We start from the raw sequence: 20,891 nt of genomic DNA on the forward strand, positions 1-20,891 counted from the left end.
GGAAGGAGGTAGAGGTGAATGAGGTCTTCAAGGACTTTTAAGGGGAACTGTACCGGTCGGAGCCAACGGTGGAGAGGAGGGAAATGGAGAGGTTCCTCGACGGGCTTCCTTTCCCAAAGGTGCAGGAGCAGGAGCAGGAGCAGAAGGTGGAGGGGTTGGGTGCGCCGATTGAGCTGGAGTAGCTAGTTAAAGGGATCGGGCAGATGCAGTCAGGGAAGGCACCGGGGCCGGATGGGTTCCCGGTGGAATTTTATAAAAAGTTTGTGGACCTAGTGGGCCCCTTGCTGGTGCGGACACTCAATGAAGCGTGGGAGGGGGGGGACTTTGTCCCCGACGATGTCGCGGGCGCTGATCTCGTTAATTTTAAAGAGGGACAAGGACCCCCAGCAGTGTGGTTCATACAGGCCCATATCTCTCCTCAACATGGATGCTAAAGTGCTGGCAAAAATCCCGGCCACCAGGATAGAGGACTGTGTGCCAGGTGTTGTGCACGAGGACCAGACGGGTTTTGTGAAGGGAAGGCAGCTGAACACGAATGTGCGGAGATTGTTGAATGTCATCATGATGCCGGCGATTGAGGGGGAGGCAGAGATAGAGGTGGCGCTGGATGTTGAGAAGGCCTTCGATAGAGTGGAGTGGGGGTACCTATGGGAGGTGTTGGGGAGGTTTGGATTTGGTGAAGGGTTCATTAGATGGGTAAGGCTGCTATACGAGGCCCCGATGGCATGCGTGGTCACGAATGGGAGGAGGTCGGAGTACTTCCGGCTTTACCGAGGGACCAGGCATGGTTGCCCCCTGTCCCCCTTGTTGTTTGCACTGGCAATCGAGCCGCTGGCGATGGTGTTGAGGGATTCAGAGAGGTGGAGAGTCTTGGTGCAAGGTGGGGAGGAACATAGGGTGTCGTTGTATGCCGATGACCTGTTACTGTATGTGGCAGACCCGGTGGGAGGGATGCCGGGGGTGATGGAGCTGATAGCTGAGTTTGGGACCTTTTCAGGTTATAAATTAAATTTAGGCAAGAGTGAGGTACGGCAAGAGTGAGGCAAGTGTTTGTGGTGCACCCTGGAGACCAGGAGGAAGGAATTGGTAGGCTCCCGCTTAGGCGGGCAGGGGAGAGCTTTAGGTACCTGGGGGTGCAGGTGGCCAGGGACTGGGGGACTCTTCACAAACATAATTTCACCAGACTTGTAGATCAGATGGAGGAGGAGTTCAAGAGGTGGGACATGCTGCCATTGTCGTTGGCGGGGAGGGTACAGTCCGTCAAAATGACGGTCCTTCCGAGGTTCTTGTTCCTCTTTCAGTGCCTGCCCATCTTTATCCCCAGGGCCTTCTTTAGGAGAGTGACTAGCAGTATTCCGAGCTTTGTGTGGGCACACGGGACTCCGAGAGTGAAGAAGGTGTTCCTGGAGCGAGGGAGGGATAGAGGCGGGCTGGCGCTGCCCAACCTTCTGGGGTACTATTGGGCGGCCAATGTGTCAATGGTGCGTAAATGGGTGATGGAGGGGGGAGGGGCGGTGTGGAAAAGAAAGGAGATGGCAACATGTAGAGGTACGAGCCTGGGTGCCATGGTAACGGCGCCGTTGCCGCTCTCCCCCAAGAGGTTTACCACGAGCCCGGTGGTGGCGGCGACCCTAAGAATCTGGGGACGGTGGAGACGGCATCGGGGGAAACAGGGGGCTCGATGGAGGCTCCATTGGGTGGCAATCATCGGTTCATACCGGGGAACAAAGATGGGGGATTTAGGGGGTGGCAAAGGGCGGGCATCAGCAAATTGAGGGACCTGTTTATTGGCAGGAGGTTTGCGGGCCTGGGGGAACTGGAAGATAAATTTGGGCTTCCCCAAGGGAACATGTTCAGATATTTGCAGGTAAAGGCGTTTGCTAGGCAACAGGTAGAGGGATTCCCTCTGCTGCCGTCGCGGGGGACGATGGACAGAGCGTTTCGGGGGTGTGGGTCGGAGAGGGGAAGGTGTCTGACATCTATAAGGTAATGCAGGAGGTGGAGGAGCTGAATGCTAAATGGGAGGAGGAACTCAGGGAGCAGATAGAGGACGGGACTTGGGCGGATGCCCTGGAGAGAGTCAACTCTTCCTCCTCATGTGCGAGGCTTAGTCTCATCCAATTTAAGGTGCTGCACCGGGCCCACATGTCCGGGACTAGGATGAGTAGGTTCTTTGGGGGTGAGGACAGGTGCACCAGATGTTCGGGGAGTCCAGCGAACCACGCCCATATGTTCTGGGCATGCCCAGCACTGGAAGAATTCTGGAAGGGGGTGGCGGGGACGGTGTTGAGGGTGGTTGGATCCAGGGTCAAACCAGGGTGGGGACTCGCGATTTTTGGAGTTGCGGTAGAGCCGGTAGTGCAGGAGGCGAAAGAGGACGGTGTCCTGACCTTTGCGTCCCGAGTAGCCCGTCGAAGGATCTTGCTGCAGTGGAAGGATGCAAGGCCCCCAAGTGTGGAGACCTGGATCAGTGAAATGGCGGGATTTATAAAATTGGAAAGGGTCAAATTTGCCCGGAGAGGATCAATACAAGGGTTCTATAAACGATGGCAGCCTTTTCTGGACTTCCTGGCTCAAAGATAGGTATTTTGGTCAATAACAGCAGCAACCGGGGGGGGGTTCCTTATTGTAGTTTCTATTCTGTAACTTTATATTGTGTTAATTTGTGTTGTTAAAATGCTGTGTTGTTCAAATGCTGTGTTGTTCATGGAGGTGGGGCGAATGTTTATGATTGCTAATATTATTGTTATTTTTGGTATTTTACTATGGTGCGTTATTGTTGTATAAATTCAAAAAATTTTCAATAAAAATTTTTATTTTTTTTTTTAAAAGAAGGAAAGGTGACCATAAACTTGGTCAAACCTTTTGGTTTAAGGAGCATTTTGAGGAGGACAGAGGTGTGAGGTTTAGGGAAGGAATTCCAGAGTTAGGGCCTAACTGAAGGAAAGGCTGTCAAAGATGGAAAGGATTAAAATCAGAGATGCTCCAAAAGCCAGAAATAGAGAAGCAGAGATACCTCAAGAGAGCTGGAGAGGTTTGTACAGATGGGAAGAAATGAGGCCACGGAGGAATTTGAAACAAGGACAAGAATTTTGAAACCGAGGTGTTGTTTAAGCGAGAGCTAAATGTAGGTCAGCGAATCTGGGGATGACGAGCAGACAGGATTTTATGCGAGCTGAGAGAGAGGCAGCAGAGCTTTGGTTGACCTCAAAGATTACACGGGGGAGAATGAGAGGCAGCGGCCAAGGAGGAGCCAGGATCGTGAAATCCGCTCTCAGGTCATCCTTCAGCCTTCTGTTTCTTAGGGAACAAAGTTTCCCATCCTTGTAATCTTTCCTGGCACCTTCTCCATTGCTTTGAGCAAGTGAATCACGATAGAGGTCATGACAGAAATTCTCCATTTTCTAAAAATATTGTGTGCCATCTGGGTCACCTACTCCGAACAAGAGCTTGAGCTGAAATTCAGGAGAGAGAGAGCGGGAGCAGCGAGCCTTAAAACATTATTCACTCCTTCGATAGTGGGACAGTCATCACAGGACAGGTTGTGGCTGAAGTCAGTGCAGTGCTGACGAGTGCTAGCGTCGTGGGGGGGGGGGGGGGGGGGGGGGGATTTAGTGATGATAATACCACTGAATGTCAAAAGAGATGGTTACACTCTTTCTTGTTGGTGATGGCCATTGCCTGGTGCTTATGGCTTCATCCCAACAACCAGATATATGCAGAGTAAGTTGAATGACCACGCTAAATTGCCCCTTAATCAAAAAAAAAAGAATTGTGTACTTTTAAATTTATATCAGAAGGATTCCCAGCCTTGTGTATTCCCTGCAAATTATAATTGCCCAATTTATCCCCATCAATGTACCAGATTCTTTTTATTTTTTACGGAATGAATACAGCTCCAAACCATTCCGGAAATAACGGGATTTTCGGGGGCGGCATGTGGCTCAGTGGTTAGCACTGGGACTGCGGCGCTGAGGACCCGGGTTTGAATCCCGGCCCTGGGTCACTGTCCGTGTGGAGTTTGCACATTCTCCCCGTGTCTGCGTGGGTTTCAACCCCACAACCCAAAGATGTGCAGGTCAGGTGGATTGGCCACGCTTTTTGCTTTTATGAAACTCCTGTTCCCTTGGCTAGGCAAATGGTGGTGGTCTAAGAGTCCGAACACATGGAAGCAGAATTGTCACCACCTTTCTCGATTTCCCGGCAGAAAATCGAGTAGCAAAAACATTGAGCAAAAATGTTGGGTTTTTGGAATGGGCATTCGTTACCTGTTTAATTGCTTCCACGATAGTGACGGTTTTCCCTGTGCCTGGAGGGCCAAATACCAGGTACGGCGCAGGTCTGGAGATCCCAGCCACAATGCACTTGACAGCAGCGGCCTGTTCCGGATTGTTCTCGAGGGACCGATCGTAAAGTCTTTTTGTGAAAAAATTTAAAACAGAACATTAACAGGTCCAACATTCAAATTTCTAAAGGAGCTGCGCTCAACTCTAATCTCTCCACTTAAACCATCAATCCTTCCACAGCAATTGTTTTTAAAATAGGCAAATTCTCTCTCCAAAAAAAAAAAGGGGGCTATTTGTCCAACTGATTTAAACAATTGTTTATAATTCACACTAGTCTCCCCCTCCACCCATCCCCTGCCATTCATTTTTCCCTCATCCGTTCATCCAACAACCCTTAAATACTACGTATTCACCTCAACCACTCAGTGATAGAGGGATCGCATTCTCATTTGTTCCCGGGTAAATAAATTGCTCCTGTATACCTCAGAGTATTAATTAGTAACTATCCTATAACAGGGTGGCAAGGTGGCACAGTGGTTAGCACTCCTGCCTCACGACGCCAAAGACCCGGGTTCGATCCCAGCCCCTGGTCATTGTCCGTGTGGAGTTTGCACATTCTCCCCGTGTCTGCATGGGTCTCACCCCCACAACCCTAAAACATGTGCAGGGTAGTTGGATTGGCCACGCTAAATTGCCCCTTAATTGGAAAGGAAAGAATTGGGTACTCTAAATTCATAAGAAAACAAAAGTAACCATCTTATAAAATCGTGCCTATTTTTGGTCTCCCCCACAAGTGGAAACATCTTCTCCATATGTACCCCACCAAACCCTTCCATAATTTTAATGGCCTCTTATGACCCTTCAGTCTTCTCTTTTCCAGAAGAGACTGTCACCTTTTCCTGGTGGTCAGCACCCGCTCACTTCACCCGCATCAACTAAGGCCTCAATAAACCGAGACAAAGCTTGAGGCTGCCCTTGCCCACCCTGTCCCCCACGAGCCTCCCAAATTACTGCCAGTGGCTCCTGCCGGGTTTACTTACGCCAAGTTTTTCTCGTATGGGTGAATGCACTGTCCGTCAGAATAAGTGGGGAAGAGCACGTCCTTCAGATCGGAGTCCTTCGCTAATTGTGCTGCTCGGTGTTGAAATTGCAATGGCAATCGGTTAAACGTGAACGAGACGTTAAACCTCATGTTTGTGATGAAAGCAGCCAGCAGCCTGGAGGGATTGAAAACGTTACGTTATCAGGGTTACTCTTGTGGTCCTGTCAACTCCTTCTTACATCAACTGTCTCCACCTTCTTCAGCTAGGAAGCAACTTCCTCCTGAAATATCATTGAAACAAAAGTTCATATTCCCGAACTACAGTCAGTCGCTATAGATGCCAGCCAGCGTGGGAATGACACAAGCCAAGGGCAAAGGGCACAAGGCTCCATCCTTGGCCGAGTTCGATGATCTCTTGGCAAACGGCAGTTTCGGCTACAATGCGCTCAGACATTCCTGGCTTGAGAGAACAAAGCTCACCAAGTTACTGCTTCGAAACCGGTCAATTGGGAGTCGATGGACGAGGCGAGATCATCCTTGGCTCAGGTTGATTGATGGGTGCAGCGACTATGGTGTGGGATCTAGAGAACTTGCGTTCAAATCATGTCATGGTAAACCATGAACAAATATTATACATTATCTCTAGCCCGGAATTAGGTCACTCAACCCAACTGCTATGGGCTGGCGTTAATGCTCTCACTCCATCAGCCTGTGCCCCTCGTCCTTTCTCCCTCGGGTTTCTCCAACTTCCCCTTAAATGCGTTTTCACTATCCAACTCGACCTCTCCACGTTCCAAATTCTCACCATTAATCCCTATTGGATTTATTAGCTCGAGCCTTTTAATGCAGATGAAGAAGATTGGGTACAATATGTGGAGAGCTTTCTCAGGGCACACAGAAGTGAAGCAACAGTCACAGCCTGTGCTACCCAGGCCAGCAGTATAATAAGAAGCTTGTCCTATCCAGAGGTCTCGACTCAAAATCATTTAACGATCATAGAATTTACAGTGCAGAAGGAGGCCATCCGGCCCATCGAGTCTGCACCGGCTCTTTGAAAGAGCGCCCTACCCAAGCCTCCATCCTATCCCCATAAACCAGTAACCCCCCCCCAACACGAAGGGCAATTTTGGACACTAAGAGCAATTTAGCATGGCCAATCCACCTTACCTGCACATCTTTGGACTGTGGGAGGAAACCGGAGCACCCGGAGGAAACCCACGCACACACGGGTTGAACGTGCAGACCCCACACAGACAGTGACCCGAGTCAGGAATCGAACCTGGGACCCTAGAGCTGTGAAGCAATTGTGCTAACCACCACGCTACCGTTCTGCCCCTATATTGTGGAATTAGTGGCGATTATCACCCAAAGCCCTCTAACATCCTTCAAGTTTAACACAGCGGGGTGGACCCGTGAATAATCCATTGTGATTTTCCTGGCCAGGTTTAGGAAGATGGAAGAGAATTGTGGTTTTGGGAGATCCCTGTGACAAATGCAGGATTTTAAATCTATTAGATTATAAAAGTTAGGCAATTTAAGGTTTAAAAGTCTGGGTTGGAGTATGTTTGGCTGCAGTAGTTATGTTTTTATAAAGAATCTAGGGGCAGCACAGAGGTTAGCACTGCTGCCTCACGGCACCGAGGACCCCGAGGTTCAATCCCGGCCCCGGGTCACTGTCTGTTTGGAGCTTGCACAGTCTCCCAAGTTTACGTGGGACTCACCCCCACAACCCAAAGATGTGGAGGGTAGGTGCATTGGCCACGCTAAATTGCCCCTTAATTGGAAACAAAAAGAAACGGGTACTTTAAATTTATATTTTTAAAACAAATAAATAAATAATGTTTTTAAAAAGAATCTTGTTTTGCAAGAACAGAAAGCTTTTACAAGCCACAGATGGAATTGACCGGAGTTAAACGCCTGGGCTAATACACTGTTCTTTGACTAGGGGGAGTCCCTGGAGAGTGAATGTGTTGTCAGCCTGGGGAGATGATGTCATTGCTGGGTAGCACTAAGGTATTCAGACATTTTGAGAAATCTTTTGAGTGGAGTTCTGATCTGACAACCTTTAGTCCTCAAGTAAATTATTTTGCTCTCACAGTAGGATAGTAAGATTATTATTAAGGGTTCAATTCCCCAGCAGTTAGTGCTGCTGCCTCACGGCGCCGAGGTCTCGGGTTCGATCCCGGCTCTGGGTCACTGTCCGTGTGGAGTCTGCACATTCTCCCTGTGTCTGTGTAGGTTTCCTATGGGTGCTCCGGTATCCTCCCACAAGTCCTGCTTGTTAGGTGGCTTGGACATTCTGAATTCTCCCTCTGTGTACCCAAACAGGCACCAGAATGTGGCGACTAGGGGCTTTTCACAGTAACTTCATTGCAGTGTTAAGGTAAGCCTATTGTGGCAATAAAAGAATATTATTTAAAGTCGGGCGGCACGGTGGCACAGTGGTTAGCAAAGGTTCGGGGTACGATCCCGGCCTTGGGTCACTTGTCTGTGTGGAGTTTGCATATAATACTTTACTGGTGTCACAAAGTAGGCTTACATTAACACTGCAATGAAGTTACTGTGAAAATCCCCTCGTCGCCACATTATGACACCTGCCTGGTACACTGAGGGAGATTTCAGAATTCTCCCTCACATGCAAAACTCTGCGACCTGGCTAGCCACTTATATAGGAGAGGCGCTTCAAATCAAGGGGACCATGGTTGCCCCAGTAGCTTACGGGTGGCAGTCGGCCTGGCTCCTGCTTATCGTTGTGATGGGACAGGGTCCAAGTTTTTTTTGAAATTTAGAGTACCCAATTATTTTTTCCAATTAAAGGGGCAATTTAGCATGGCCGATCCACCTACTCTGCACATTTGTGTGTTGTGGGGGCGAAACCCACGCAGACACGGGGAGAATGTGCAAACTCCACACGGACAGTGACCCAGGGCCGGGATCGAACCTGGGACCTCTGCGCCGTGAGGCAGCTGTGCTAACCACTAGGCCACCGTGCTGCCCGGACAGAGTCCAAGTTGAATAGGGGGTGATTGGCTCCAACATTGTAAATTGAATTGAGTGCAAATATTCAAACTTTGCCAGGGGGGCCTGTACGAAGTCATCCGGTAGCATTCCGAGGTCTTCCAAGATGTACTAGGAAAGATAAAGGGGCTCCAAGCCAAAATATATGCCAACCAGTAGGCCTCACCAAGATTTGCAGGGTCAGCCCGGTCCCTTATTCCATGTTAGAAAAGGTGGAAGTGCCTTGAAGACCGAGGCATCATAAGACCGGCACAGTTCGCAGAGATGGGCCGTGCCTATCGTTCCCATTATCAAGCCAGACAAGACATCCGAATTTGCAAAGATGATAAAATGAGGCAGCCAAATTAGACCAATACCCCATACCCAAGATTGAGAACCCTGTAAGCTAAAATCGTTGAGGTTTTGACATTTATCGAACGAGGCATGGGCCACACTTACTGACAACTAGGATTGGATGAAACATCGAGAGTATGGTGACCAGCAACACACATAAACGGCTGGCTTGAATATACTCGGCTTGAATATACTCGGATGCCATTTAGGGGGATCATCAGCCTGCGAGGTGACCTATTTGGGTCACAGGGTAGATGCTAAATAAGTGCACCCGTCGCAAGAGAGTGTCAAAGCCATCAGAGAAGCACCTTCCCCAAATAAACACTACTGAATTAACTTTTTCCTACTTGGGGACGATATTCGTTTTACAAATATTTTTATTAAGAAAAACTTTTTGGGGATGATTATCCCAATTTGGCCACCTTATTTGCACCTTTACATGCTTTGCTGAAGAAACACCAGAAGTGGTTTTGGAAAGCATCCCAAAATGAAGCTTCGAGTCGACTAGTTTACTGGTCATTTCCGACCCCGGGAAAGAAGTTGTCCTTGCCTGCAATGAGTCTCCATATGGAATTGGAGCCGTTCTATCTCATGGACGTAGATTGCCTGATGGAACTGACAGGCCCATTGCCTACATGTGCTGGATCCTCTGCAAGGCAGAAAAGGGGTACGCTCAATTCTTTTTTTACAAAGGAGGGGTTGATGGTCAGGTTCGGCACCAGAAAATTCCACCAATATGTGCACGGGCTGCATTTCATATCAGCGGCAGACCACAAACCATGGTTGGGGTTATTCAAGGAGGATGAATCTGGTCATACAAACCGGTGCTAGAAAGCTGCCCAAAATCCTAACTGGGTCGCCAGTTTCCCTGACGGAAGGGAATCTGCCTGACTCGATCTGGCCCATGATTCCTGTATCCATTAGTTTCCTATACCCAAGGCCCTTGAACTGAGTGGATTGCGGGGCCATTTCAGAGGGTGGTTCTGTCAGGTTGTCTGCAGTTTCAGGCTGATCTTCAGGGTTATGGGTCACACAAATGCACAGACACGATTAGTTAGGGAAATATCCTGGTACTTACTTTTGGGAAAAGCCCAGCTTCACCCTCTCCAGTTCCACCGCATGGACGTAGCCCTTGTAACGTGTGATTGGTTGATTCCGATCATCACTCTTTGACACAAACAGGTGGTCCGCGCGTAGCACAGACGGCCGGTTCTCAGCAACACCCGGAACCTGCCACAGTCGGGAGGAGGAATAGAAACAGCCCCTCGGTTACAAATTAAACTAGAGTAAGTTAGAGAGCACAGCCCACTGGCTGAAATCAACCTACTCGGAATCAATCAAAACCTGCACCCTTCGAGACCGGTGTGACCAGTCTCCGCACTGACCAATCTAGCCCCTGGATGGTGTGGGTCATCACCACACTGACCGGTCCAGCTGGTCACCACACTGACCTGTCTAGCTGCAGATCAGTATGGCTCTGGAGAAAAGCAAATTACTGCGGATGCTGGAATCTGAAACAAAAGGGAAAATGCTGGAAAATCTCAGCAAGTCTGGCAGCATCTGTAGGGAGAGAAAAGAGCTATCGTGGAGTCCGATGATTCTGTCAAAGTCTCAGTCATCGGACTCGAAACGTTAGCTCTTTTCTTTTCCTACAGATACTGCCAGACTTGCTGAGATTTTCCAGCATTTTCCCTTTCGGTCTGTGTGGCTCAGCCTGCACTGACCCGTCTAGGTTCTGGCCAATGTGGATCATCACCACACTGACCAGTCCAGCTCATCACCACACTGATCGGCCCACCTCCTGGATGGTGCGGGTCATCTCCACACTGACCGGTCTCGCTCATGACCGGTGTGGGTCATCACCATTGTGTCGTGTGAGAGTGCCTTTAAGAATTGGATGTTTAAGAAATTTACCTTTAAGAAATGCAGCGGATCATATTACTGAAGTGATGTCACAGGGGGGAAGCTGAGCTCACTTCTGCTTCTTGGGAGTTTTAGTTTCAGTTTGAAGAAAGCTTGTGTGTGGCTGTGAGGTGCATTGCTGGTGATCTCTGCCATGCAGGACTATCTCTTAATCCTTTAGTGAAATCGGAATTGTAAAAAGATCTCAGTATTGAATATAAATCTAATGCTCTTCTGTTTGAAGGATTTGATAAGTCTTTTGGATGTTTAAAGGAACAGTTTGCAGGATTGGGTAGTGTTGTATTATTTTCGGGGTTATCTTTGAAGTAAGGGGTGTTAAGAGATCCAATGTTTCTTTAAAAGGTTAATTTGAGTTCATGGAATAAACATTGTTTTTTTTTTTTAAAAAACCACGCGTCCATAATTGTAATAGTACACCTGGGGAACAAGCCGTGTGTTTCAAAAGCAACAATCCATTAAAGGTGGGGGTTAGTTGAACTCCATGATACATTTTGGGGTTCTGAAAACACCTCTCCCATAACAATAGTGACTGGTCTACATCCTGGCCGATGAGGGTCATCACCACATTGACCAGTCCAGCTAATCACCACACTGATCAGTCCCACTCCTGACCAGTGTGGGTCATCACCACAGTGACCAGTCTACATCCTGGCCGGTGTGGATAGTCTCCACACTGACCAGTCAGACTCCTGACCAGTGTGGGTCATCACCACACTGACTGGTCCCGCTCTTGACCAGTGTGGGTCATCACCACAGTGACCGGTCCCGCTCCTGACCTGTGTGGGTCATCACCATAGTGACCAGTCTACATCCTGGCCGGTGTGGATAGTCTCCACACTGACCAGTCAGACCCCTGACCAGTGTGGGTCATCACCACAGTGACTGGCCCAGCTCCTGGCCGGTGTCTCCACGCTGACCAGTCAGACTCCTGACCAGTGTGGGTCATCACCCCAGTGACCGGACCAGCTCCTGGCCGGTGTCTCCACGCTGACCGGTCTACATCCTGGCCGGTGTGGATAGTCTCCACACTGACCGGTCCCGCTCCTGGATGGTGCGGGTCAGTCCCACGCTGACCGGTCTACATCCTGGCCAGTGTAGATAGTCTCCACACTGACCGGTCCCGCTCCTGACCTGTGTGTGTCATCACCATAGTGACCAGTCTACATCCTGGCCGGTGTGGATAGTCTCCACACTGACCAGTCCCGCTCCTGGATGGTGTGGGTCAGTCCCACGCTGACCGGTCTACCTCCTGACTGGGGTGACACATCTCCACACTGACCAGTCCAGCTCCTGGCCAGTGAAGCGCAAAGCCTTGCCTAAGTGCCACAATTCACCTGACATGTATATTTATGTAGAAGCTGCACTTCTCTGGCGGTTAAGGCCAAACTGAGGGGACAGATTTCACAACTAGACTTGTATTCCCTGCAATATGGATGACTAAGGGATGATCGAATGAGTATTGCTGAAAAAGACATGTTGTTGAATCTCTATGTTCTATGTTTCTCACATTCTTCAGGACAATTCGCAAGAATACCAAATGTAAAGGGAACAACAAATTATGGTTCCTGAGAAGAGTGCGCTGATTGGTTGCCAGGTGGACACCGATTGGTAGAAGTTTATTTCAGAATTCATAGTATTGATGTAGGTTTGTGGTTCACAAGTTCAGTGAGCTATACCACCAGGTCACAGGAGGAAGCCAAGATGATATCAATTCCAGAATTTTCCAGTTCACTCTCAGCAAGTGGAATAATACAAAGATCACACCAGATATATCACCGGCGAGGGTGATGACTGACAGTTAACTGCCAACCTTGTTTAAATTCAAACCAGGCAGGTTACTGTGATTGGTCAAGGCATTGCCCTGGGGAATGAACCAGAGAATGGCTGTTGCCCATTTTTAGTTGAAATGGCCGCAGTGTGTGTAACACGTTTTATCTGTAAAGGAAACAGCTGTGCATTAATATATGCAAGCAACCACACTGCGAGCCCAACTGACAATCTTAAATTGGCTGCCAGCATAATTTTTAGCACACTTTTTTTTTTGATAAATTTAGATTACCGAATTATTTTTTCCAATTAAGGGGCAATTTAGCGTGGCCAATCCACCTACTCTGCACATTTCTGGGTTGTGGGGGCGAAACCCACGCAGACACGGGGAGAATGTGCAAACTCCACACGGACAGTGACCCAGAGCCGGGATCGAACCTGGGACCTCAGCGCCGTGAGGCGGTTGTGCTAACCACTAGGCCACCGTGCTGCCCTATTTTTAGCACACTTGAGGGTGATTCAGCAAATGTTGTCAAATCTCGGATTCACATCTAATGTTGGACAGTGTATTTTGAGTTTTGCAAGCACGGGCTGGTTGGGTAACCATTGCAAATGATCTGCCAGCCTTTGGGACCTACGGCCTACATGCCCAGAACCACACAGGCAGTGAAATTCATATCTCATTTGTGTCTAGGCTGGCGGGTGAAAGCCCATGTGAAGTGGAAACACCAGTTTGATCCAGTTGGGCCAACTGGCGTGTTTCGTGTGGTAAATAGTTTGTGACTGAACGATGGAGGCTCAAGGGGCTGAATGGCCTATACCTGTTCCTGTCTCCCAAGATCTCGCTCCAATTCGGAGCGTCTTTGAAACATCGGCACTAACCTTAAGAACGAGCAGATTATTCCACTGATGATCTCTTTCCATGGTAACTCCCTCCATGTTGTACCTGGTGATGTCAGCTTCCATCTGAATCTCCTCAACATGAAGCAGCAGACTGAATCTCTCACCATAGTTGTCAAACGCCAACGTCGAGGTCAGTAACGAGCTGGACAAAAAAAAACATTAAATTGCCCTTAGAGAGGTGCAGCAGACAGCGAGGTGCAGAGCCAGGAAGGAGCAAGTGTCAAAGAGATTTCTCTGATCTCTGGTCTAAACAGAGCTGGATTATCATCAATAAAAGAGATATTAATAATCATTTGGTTTCTGAAAAGAGAGAGGCAGGTCTTCTAGGTTGGTCATCTTGTATTCACCAGAGGGCAGCACGGTGGCACAGTGGTTAGCACAGCCGCCTCACGGTGCCGAAGTCCCAGGTTCGATCCCGGCTCTGGGTCACTGTCCGTGTGGAGTTTGCACATTCTCCCCGCGTTTGCGTGGGTTTCGCCCCCACAACCCAAAGATGCGCAGGCTAGGTGGATTGGCCAGGCTAAATTGCCCCTTAATTGGAAAAAATAAATTAGATACTCTAAATTTCAAAAAACAAATTTTGCATTCACCAGGAGAGCTCACAAGAATTTTCCAACAGTAATGGGGGACAACAATATATACTGCATGGAGCCGACCCGGCTGGTTTGATGTTGAACAAAGCTGGACAGTTGCACAGTAACTCCTCCCAGCACAAGTTGACAGGTCTGTGCATACACAATGTCCCACGCACGTGCAGAATGCCAATAACCTCATTCCACTGTGCCTAGCCTGCCAGTACACCTCTGCGCATGCTTCAAGAGTTTTTATATCTACATGGGCACCCATCCTGTAATGAATACGGGTTTGCCTGAAGAACAATAAAAGGTATTAATTAATTAGGGACATGTATCCTTCCGTATTCCAATGTTGAAGCAGCCAAACAACAGAGTGCCCTGGCGTACTGTGTACATCGCTGAATCACATATCAAGTCTGCTAGGGAGGAGAGACCGAACCCCAAACTTCTATTGTTTTTTTTAAATATAAAATTAGAGCACCCAATTAAGGGGCAATTTAATGTGGCCAATGCACGGTGTCGCAGTGGTTAGCACTGTTGCTTCACGGCGTTGAGGTCCCAGGTTCGATCCCAGCTCTGGGTCACTGTCCGTGAGGAGTTTGCACATTCTCCCTGTGTTTGCGTGGGTTTTGCCCCCACAACCCAAAGATGTGCACGGTAGGTGGATTGGCCACGCTAAATTGCCCCTTATTGGAAAAATGAATTGGGTACTGTAAATTTAATTTTTTTTTTTTTTTAAAAGAGCTTGCACATTCTCCCCGTGTCTGTGTGGGTTTCACCCCCACAACCCAAACAAAGATGTGCAGGTTAGGTGGATTGGTCAAGGTAAATTGCTCCTTAATTGGAAGAAAATAATTGGGCACTCTACATTTAAAAAGAAAATCCTGTGTGTGAAACACTCCCTAGTTCGTGATTGGCCTTCAAGCCTGCCATTAAATTTTCTTCTTAAATTACACTTCTCTGAAATGATATAAACCTATCTTTTTTAAAAAATTTAGAGTAGCCAATTTATTTTTTCCAATTAAGGGGCAATTTAGCATGGGCAATCCACCTGCCCTGCACATCTTTGGGTTGTGGGGGCAAAACCCACGCAAACACAGGGAGAATGTGCAAACTCCACACGGACAGTGACCCAGAGCTGGGATCGATGTGGAGTTTACACATTCTCCTCGAGTCTGCGTGGGTTTCACCTCCACAACCCAAAGATGTGCAAGTTAGGTGAATTGGTCATGCTAAATAGCCCCTTAATTGGAGAAAAAAAAAATAATTGGATACTCTGAACTTATAAAGAAAAGGTTTATGATTTCTGTTTTTCTTCTTAAAACGATAATGGTGAAGTCATTATTCACAAAATATAATTAATTCAAATTCTGAACTGAGAATTGTAACATCTTTAAAAAGCGGGTGACTTTAACTGTTGCCTAAACTGGAGGGAAAACTGAGCTGTGTTTATTTGAGCGGCACCATTTTTGGTCCTGACGCTCACTATGATGTTGGGGAGCAACAGAATTGACTGTGCATGCCCGGCATTGGCATCAAATGCAGCCAGGCAGTTAACTGTTCCATATTGCATTCACCATGGCAATGCCTCCACCAATCAGAGTCCACTCGCCAACCAATCAGTGCTTTCTTTTCATGTGGTATAAATTGTTGTTCCCCTGTTACTGTCGGAAAATTCTGGCAAGCTAATCTGATGAGTGCAAGAGGAGAAGCTTTGAGAGCATGTCTCTTTTATCAGCGTTGCAGAAGAGATATTAACAATCGACTCCACTCATACCCAGCATTCCCAGTCAACCCTGAGAAGAGTGAGTTTTACTGAAATAGGCATCCATGTTCTAACCACTTGTGGGAGCATTCTGCACTCTCCATATTCCAAACAAACAGGTGTAGAAGCATTGCCAAAAAACATTTACAAGGATGACCCCAGCTACTGAGAGGTCATCAGGAAAGACGGAATAGGCTACAGCTCTCTTCTTGAGAAATTAATTGGATGAGCAGTGAGCTCAATAATTGTGAAGGGGTTTGGTTAGGGCAAATGTAGAGGTAAGACCTTAAGATGTAGCAGAAGTAGGCCATTCGGCCCATCGAGTCTCCTCCACCATTCCATGAGATCATGACCGATCAGATATAACAATCCTCAACTCCTTGCAAAATAATTGGGAAGATTCTGGGCAGGAGTGTTCGCAACCTTAGCCAGGATAGTGGAGGAGGAGGAAGTGGACCCAGACCCTTTGGTGGCGATACTTGGGGTTTCAGAGAAGCTGGAGCTCACGGAGACGAGGAAGGCCGATGTCGTGGCCTTCGCTTCTCCGATTGCACGGCGGCAAATTTTACTGGAGTGGCGGTTGACATCAACACTGGGGATAGAGGCTTGGTTGGGTGACCTGTACGACTGTAAGGTTGATTGCCAGGAAGTATGTTTCCTCGGCTTTTTACTTGCTCCAATCTGTTTTAATACCTGTTTGTAATAAAATACATTAAATAAAAGATAATCCTCAACTCCACTTTCCCACCTTATCCCCATAACCCCTGATTTCCAAACTGATTAACAATCAGTCTATCTCAACCTTGAATATATTTAACATTCCAGCCTCTACAGCTTTATGCGGTAAAGAATTCCATAGATTCACTACCCTCTGAAAGAAGAAATTCCCCCTCATCCCAGTGTCTCAGCGTGTGGAGGAGTCCAAAACTAGGGGCCATAAAAATAAGATGATCACCAATAAGTCAAAGAAGGAATCAAGAGGGGCGGCATGTGGCGCAGTGGTTAGCACTAGCACTGAGGTCCCAGGTTCGATTTCCTGGCTCTGGGTCACTGTCCGTGTGGTGTTTGCACATTGTCCCCGTGTCGGAGGGTTTCACCCCCCACAACTCAAAATGTGCAGGTTAGGTGGATTGGCCATGCTAAAATTGCCCCTTAATTGGAGGAAGAAAAAAATTGGGTATTCTAAATTTAAAAAAAAAGAGGGAATCGAGGAGAAACATCTTTACCCAGAGAGTGGGGAAGGTGCACGCATTGGGAGAGGCGAGACTGACAGTAGGCCCGATCTCAGACTCAGCCGAGACCCCCCACGTCCACACCTCAACCCCGCCTCCAGATAGCCTGCCTCTCCCATCCAATCCAGTCCCAGAGGAGAAAACCAGTCTACAAGTGACTCCGGTCACCTATCATTTCAATTCCCCACCCTCCTCTCGGCTTCCTACAACGTTCCAATGAAACTCAGAGTCAACTCGGGGAACTGCGCCTCATCTTTCGGTTTGGCACTTCACAGACTCAACACGGGAGTTCAACAATTTCAGATCGCTCCTCACACCCTTCGGACAGAAACTGCTGATGAGTCAGCCATTTCCAAAACTAGCTCCATGGGCTGGACGAGGCGAGTGGCAGCCCCAACATCACGCCGAGAGGCCCAATGCCTTCAGAGAAGAATAAAAAATACCATTTTGTTGGTTTATGAAAACAAAAACCACCTGGTTCACCCTCTAGTCCAACCCGTACTCCACACCCCGTTCAGGAACTGAAAGCAAGACTTACTTAATCCTTTGTACCTCCAGCTTCACGTTGGGATTAAGAGTGCGGCTCTCCTCCAATCCACTCTTTACAGCGGCAAACAAAACAGGAGGGTATTTATTGGCATCCAGACGGATGTCCCTTTCCAGTTTGAAGTTGGAAAAGCTGCAAAGATTCAAAGCAGATACAGGGTCAGTAAATGCACAGCTAGAACTCCAAGACACCACATAACGCAGGAGGGAGTGAGGGGCCAAGTACTCACCCCTCACCCATTCCCAATACATTTGGACCTCCCACCTCAAATTATTCCTAATCTTTATCTCCCTACTCAAGGGCTACTCAATTTATTTCTCCCTAGTTTACATCTTCACCCTTTTGTTCTACTCACGTTACCAACACAACAGTCCCCACTCCCTTATAGAAACACAGGAACATTTAGAACATAGAAGTAGACCATTCTGCCCTACGCTGGCCGATAAAAAGTTGTCAATCTAATGCCACCTTCCAGCTCTTGCTCTGCAGCAAGTTTCAACATGTCAAGTACAGAGCCAGGTGTTTTCCAAATGTATGGGGGGGGGGGGATTCTGCTCCTACCACCTTTTCAGGCAGCAGGTTCCAAAGCCATATCGCCTGCAGGGTGAAAAAGAATACTCCTCAACCTGATCTGTCCTTTCTAATCCTCAATGAGCATTGCCTACCCACCTTTGCTCGTCGAGACTGCAGAAACCGAGACTCTTCAATATTTCCTCAAGAGACTTGGAATTAGTCTCAATGTTTCTCGGCACCCTCCCAGTAAGGAGGCCAGCATTGGTTGAACTCTTCCCCCCTCTCCCCAACCAAAATCATACATTTGGCCCCCAAGGTGCCAGTCCACTTAACATTCAGTTAATAATGGCACAATTCCCCGAGTCCCAAAAACCAATCCCTCCATCGTGCAAGCATTCAACCAATGCCACATTACACGTTGGGAGCATTTGTGACAATGTTGTTTCTTGCCAAATCGAGAACGTGCGGGTCAGTTGCCTCATGGGTTTCTTGCAGGAGCGTCCTGGAAATTAATCTTCAATTCCAGGAGGACTGATCACCCATCAATAAGCCCTTGAAATTGTGGTGAATAACTCAGGTGAGGTCTGGGCAGTCCATTATAGAACTTTCAGAAAAATCCAATCCCACTTGTTTGGCCCATGGATTCTAACTTTCACTTATAGAACATACAATGCAGAAAGAGGCGATTCAGCCCATCGAGTCAGCACTGACCCACTTAAGCCCTCATTTCCACCCTATCCCTGTAACCCAATAACCCCTCCTAACCTTTTTGGTCACCAAGGGCAATTTAGCGTGGCCAATCCACCTAACCTGAACGTCTTCCAGGACTGTGGGAGGAAACCGGAGCACCCGGAGGAAACCCATGCAGACACGGGGAGAACTTGCAGACTCCATGTCATAATATCCACTCATGTATATAATGAGATGCAGACAGGCAGTGATTGACACATAGGAGGACCAGTAAGCACACAGAACAGAGCAGCCAATCACCAGACAGGACACTACCACTATAAAGCCAGCGGACACTACGTTTCCCGCTCTCTCGGGACCCAGCCACTGAGACAGTCAGAGTCCACGAGCTAGCAAGTGCAAACACCATGCAGTAGCTAATAAGTCTGGTCAGGCTACTACAAGGTCACCAGTCAGATCAGTATAGTGTCGACCCACAGCTGAATATGTATAGCTCTATAGTTGAATAAAACAGTGTTGGATCTTCTCCAGTGTTAGACATCTGTTTCTAACTTCCCTACATCGAGTGCAATCCACATCGAACCAACCTCCCTAACACATCACTCCGCACAGACAGTGATCAAGCGGGGAATCAAACCTGGGACCCTGGCGCTGTGAAGCCAGTGCTAGCCACTGTGCTACCGTGCTGCCCACTTCTTCGGTTTTTTTTTCCTTTAATTTTTAAAATAAATTTAGATTACCCAATTATTTTTTCCAATTAAGGGGCAATTTAGTGTGGCCACTCTGCACATTTTTGGGGTTGTGGGGGCGAAACCCACGCAGACACGGGGAGAATGTGCAAAGTCCACACGGACAGTGACCCAGAGCCGGGATCAAACCTGGGACCTCAAACTTCTTAGTTTTAAGAGGAAATTGCTTCTCTGTCTCAGTATTAAGCCCCCGGGTCTCATTCACTGTACCCATGCACATCACCATTGCTTTTTTTGTCCTTCTCACTTACAATTTACATTCATCAGCATTCCCATTCCAGGGCAGCACAGTGGTTAGCACTGCTGCCTCACAGCACCGAGGTCCCAGGTTCAATCCCAGCCCTGGGTCACTGTCTGTGTGGAGTTTACACATTCTCCCTGTGTCTGCGTGGGTTTCATCCCCACAACCCAAAAAAGGTGCAGGTTAGGTGGATTGGCCACGCTAAAACTGCCCCTTAATTGAGAAAAAATAAACAATTGGGTACTCTAAAAAAAATTTTAAAAGAGGGAATCGAGGAGAAACATTTTTACCCAGAGAGTGGGGAAGGTGTGCGTATTGGCGGAGTGGTGGATTGGCCACACTAAATTCCACCTTAATTGGAATAATATAATTGGTACTCTAAATTTATATTAAAAGTATTCCGATTCCAATTCTCTTCTGTCATCTAGTGGTGTAGGAAGGCAGACTTTAATCTGTTCCCACAGGTAGTAATTCCTGAAAGGGTGGCTTGCTTGAGGGCCGCCATTCCACATCAAGCATGGAGTTTCTCCCGTGTGTTGGAAGGATTTTGCAACACTCAACTTGTTTGGCTGCGCTAAGCCCTGGGGTGGCACGGGAGCACAGTGGTTAGCACTGTTGCTTCCCAGCGCCAGGGAACCAGGTTCAATTCCCAGCTTGGGTCACCCGTCTGCGAGGGGTCTGCACATTCTCCCTGTGCGCGCGTGGGTTTCCTCCGGGTGTTCCAGTTTCCTCCCACAAAGTCCCGAAAGATGTGCTTGTTGGGCGAATTGGACATTCTGAATTATCCCTCAGTGTACCCGAACAGGAGCCAGAATGTGGCAACTAGAGGCTTTTCACAGTAACTTCATTGCAGTGTTAATATAAGCCTACTTGTGACACTGATAAAGATTGTTATTATTACTTGAACCCAGATCTTGTGGCTCTGAGGCAGGAACGTTGCTAACTGCACAAGACCTCCAGCTCATCAGTATTAAATTTATGTTATCACTTAATTGACAAAACATGACAAAAATGGCCATATTTTATAAAGACATCTTCACTGTCTACATAATGGAGATAATCTGAGGTTAATCTGTGGTGTCACGACTCTCTGAAGTTTCTTGGTCCTGGGCCGAGCAGTTGCCATACCAGGCTGTGATGCAGCCCGATAGGATGCTTTCTATGGTGCATCTGTAAAAGTTGGTAAGGGCTAATGTGGACATGCCAAATTTCCTTAGTTTCCTGAGGAAGTATAGGCGCTGTTGTGCTTTCTTGGTGGTAGCGTCGACATGGGTGGACCAGGACAGATTTTTAGGAATTTGAAACTG

The 20,891-nt window shown here is 47.9% G+C and overlaps 1 protein-coding gene across 2 annotated transcripts in view; it reads right to left on the reverse strand.

Moving 5' to 3' along the window:
• LOC119978501 (putative helicase MOV-10) overlaps positions 1 to 20,891 on the reverse strand; it is a 95,213-nt gene that overhangs the window by 42,108 nt on the left and 32,214 nt on the right. For both annotated transcript variants that reach the window (XM_038820176.1, XM_038820175.1), the window contains exons 6-10: positions 17,383 to 17,523; positions 13,252 to 13,414; positions 9,758 to 9,909; positions 5,327 to 5,503; positions 4,269 to 4,416 (exon numbers count right to left, since the gene is read on the reverse strand). In XM_038820176.1, coding sequence (XP_038676104.1) covers positions 4,269 to 4,416; positions 5,327 to 5,503; positions 9,758 to 9,909; positions 13,252 to 13,414; positions 17,383 to 17,523 — 781 coding nt within the window. The remainder of the gene's footprint in view (positions 1 to 4,268; positions 4,417 to 5,326; positions 5,504 to 9,757; positions 9,910 to 13,251; positions 13,415 to 17,382; positions 17,524 to 20,891) is intronic.

Source organism: Scyliorhinus canicula, chromosome 15 (genome assembly GCF_902713615.1).
Source record: "Scyliorhinus canicula chromosome 15, sScyCan1.1, whole genome shotgun sequence".
NCBI lineage: Eukaryota > Metazoa > Chordata > Chondrichthyes > Carcharhiniformes > Scyliorhinidae > Scyliorhinus > Scyliorhinus canicula.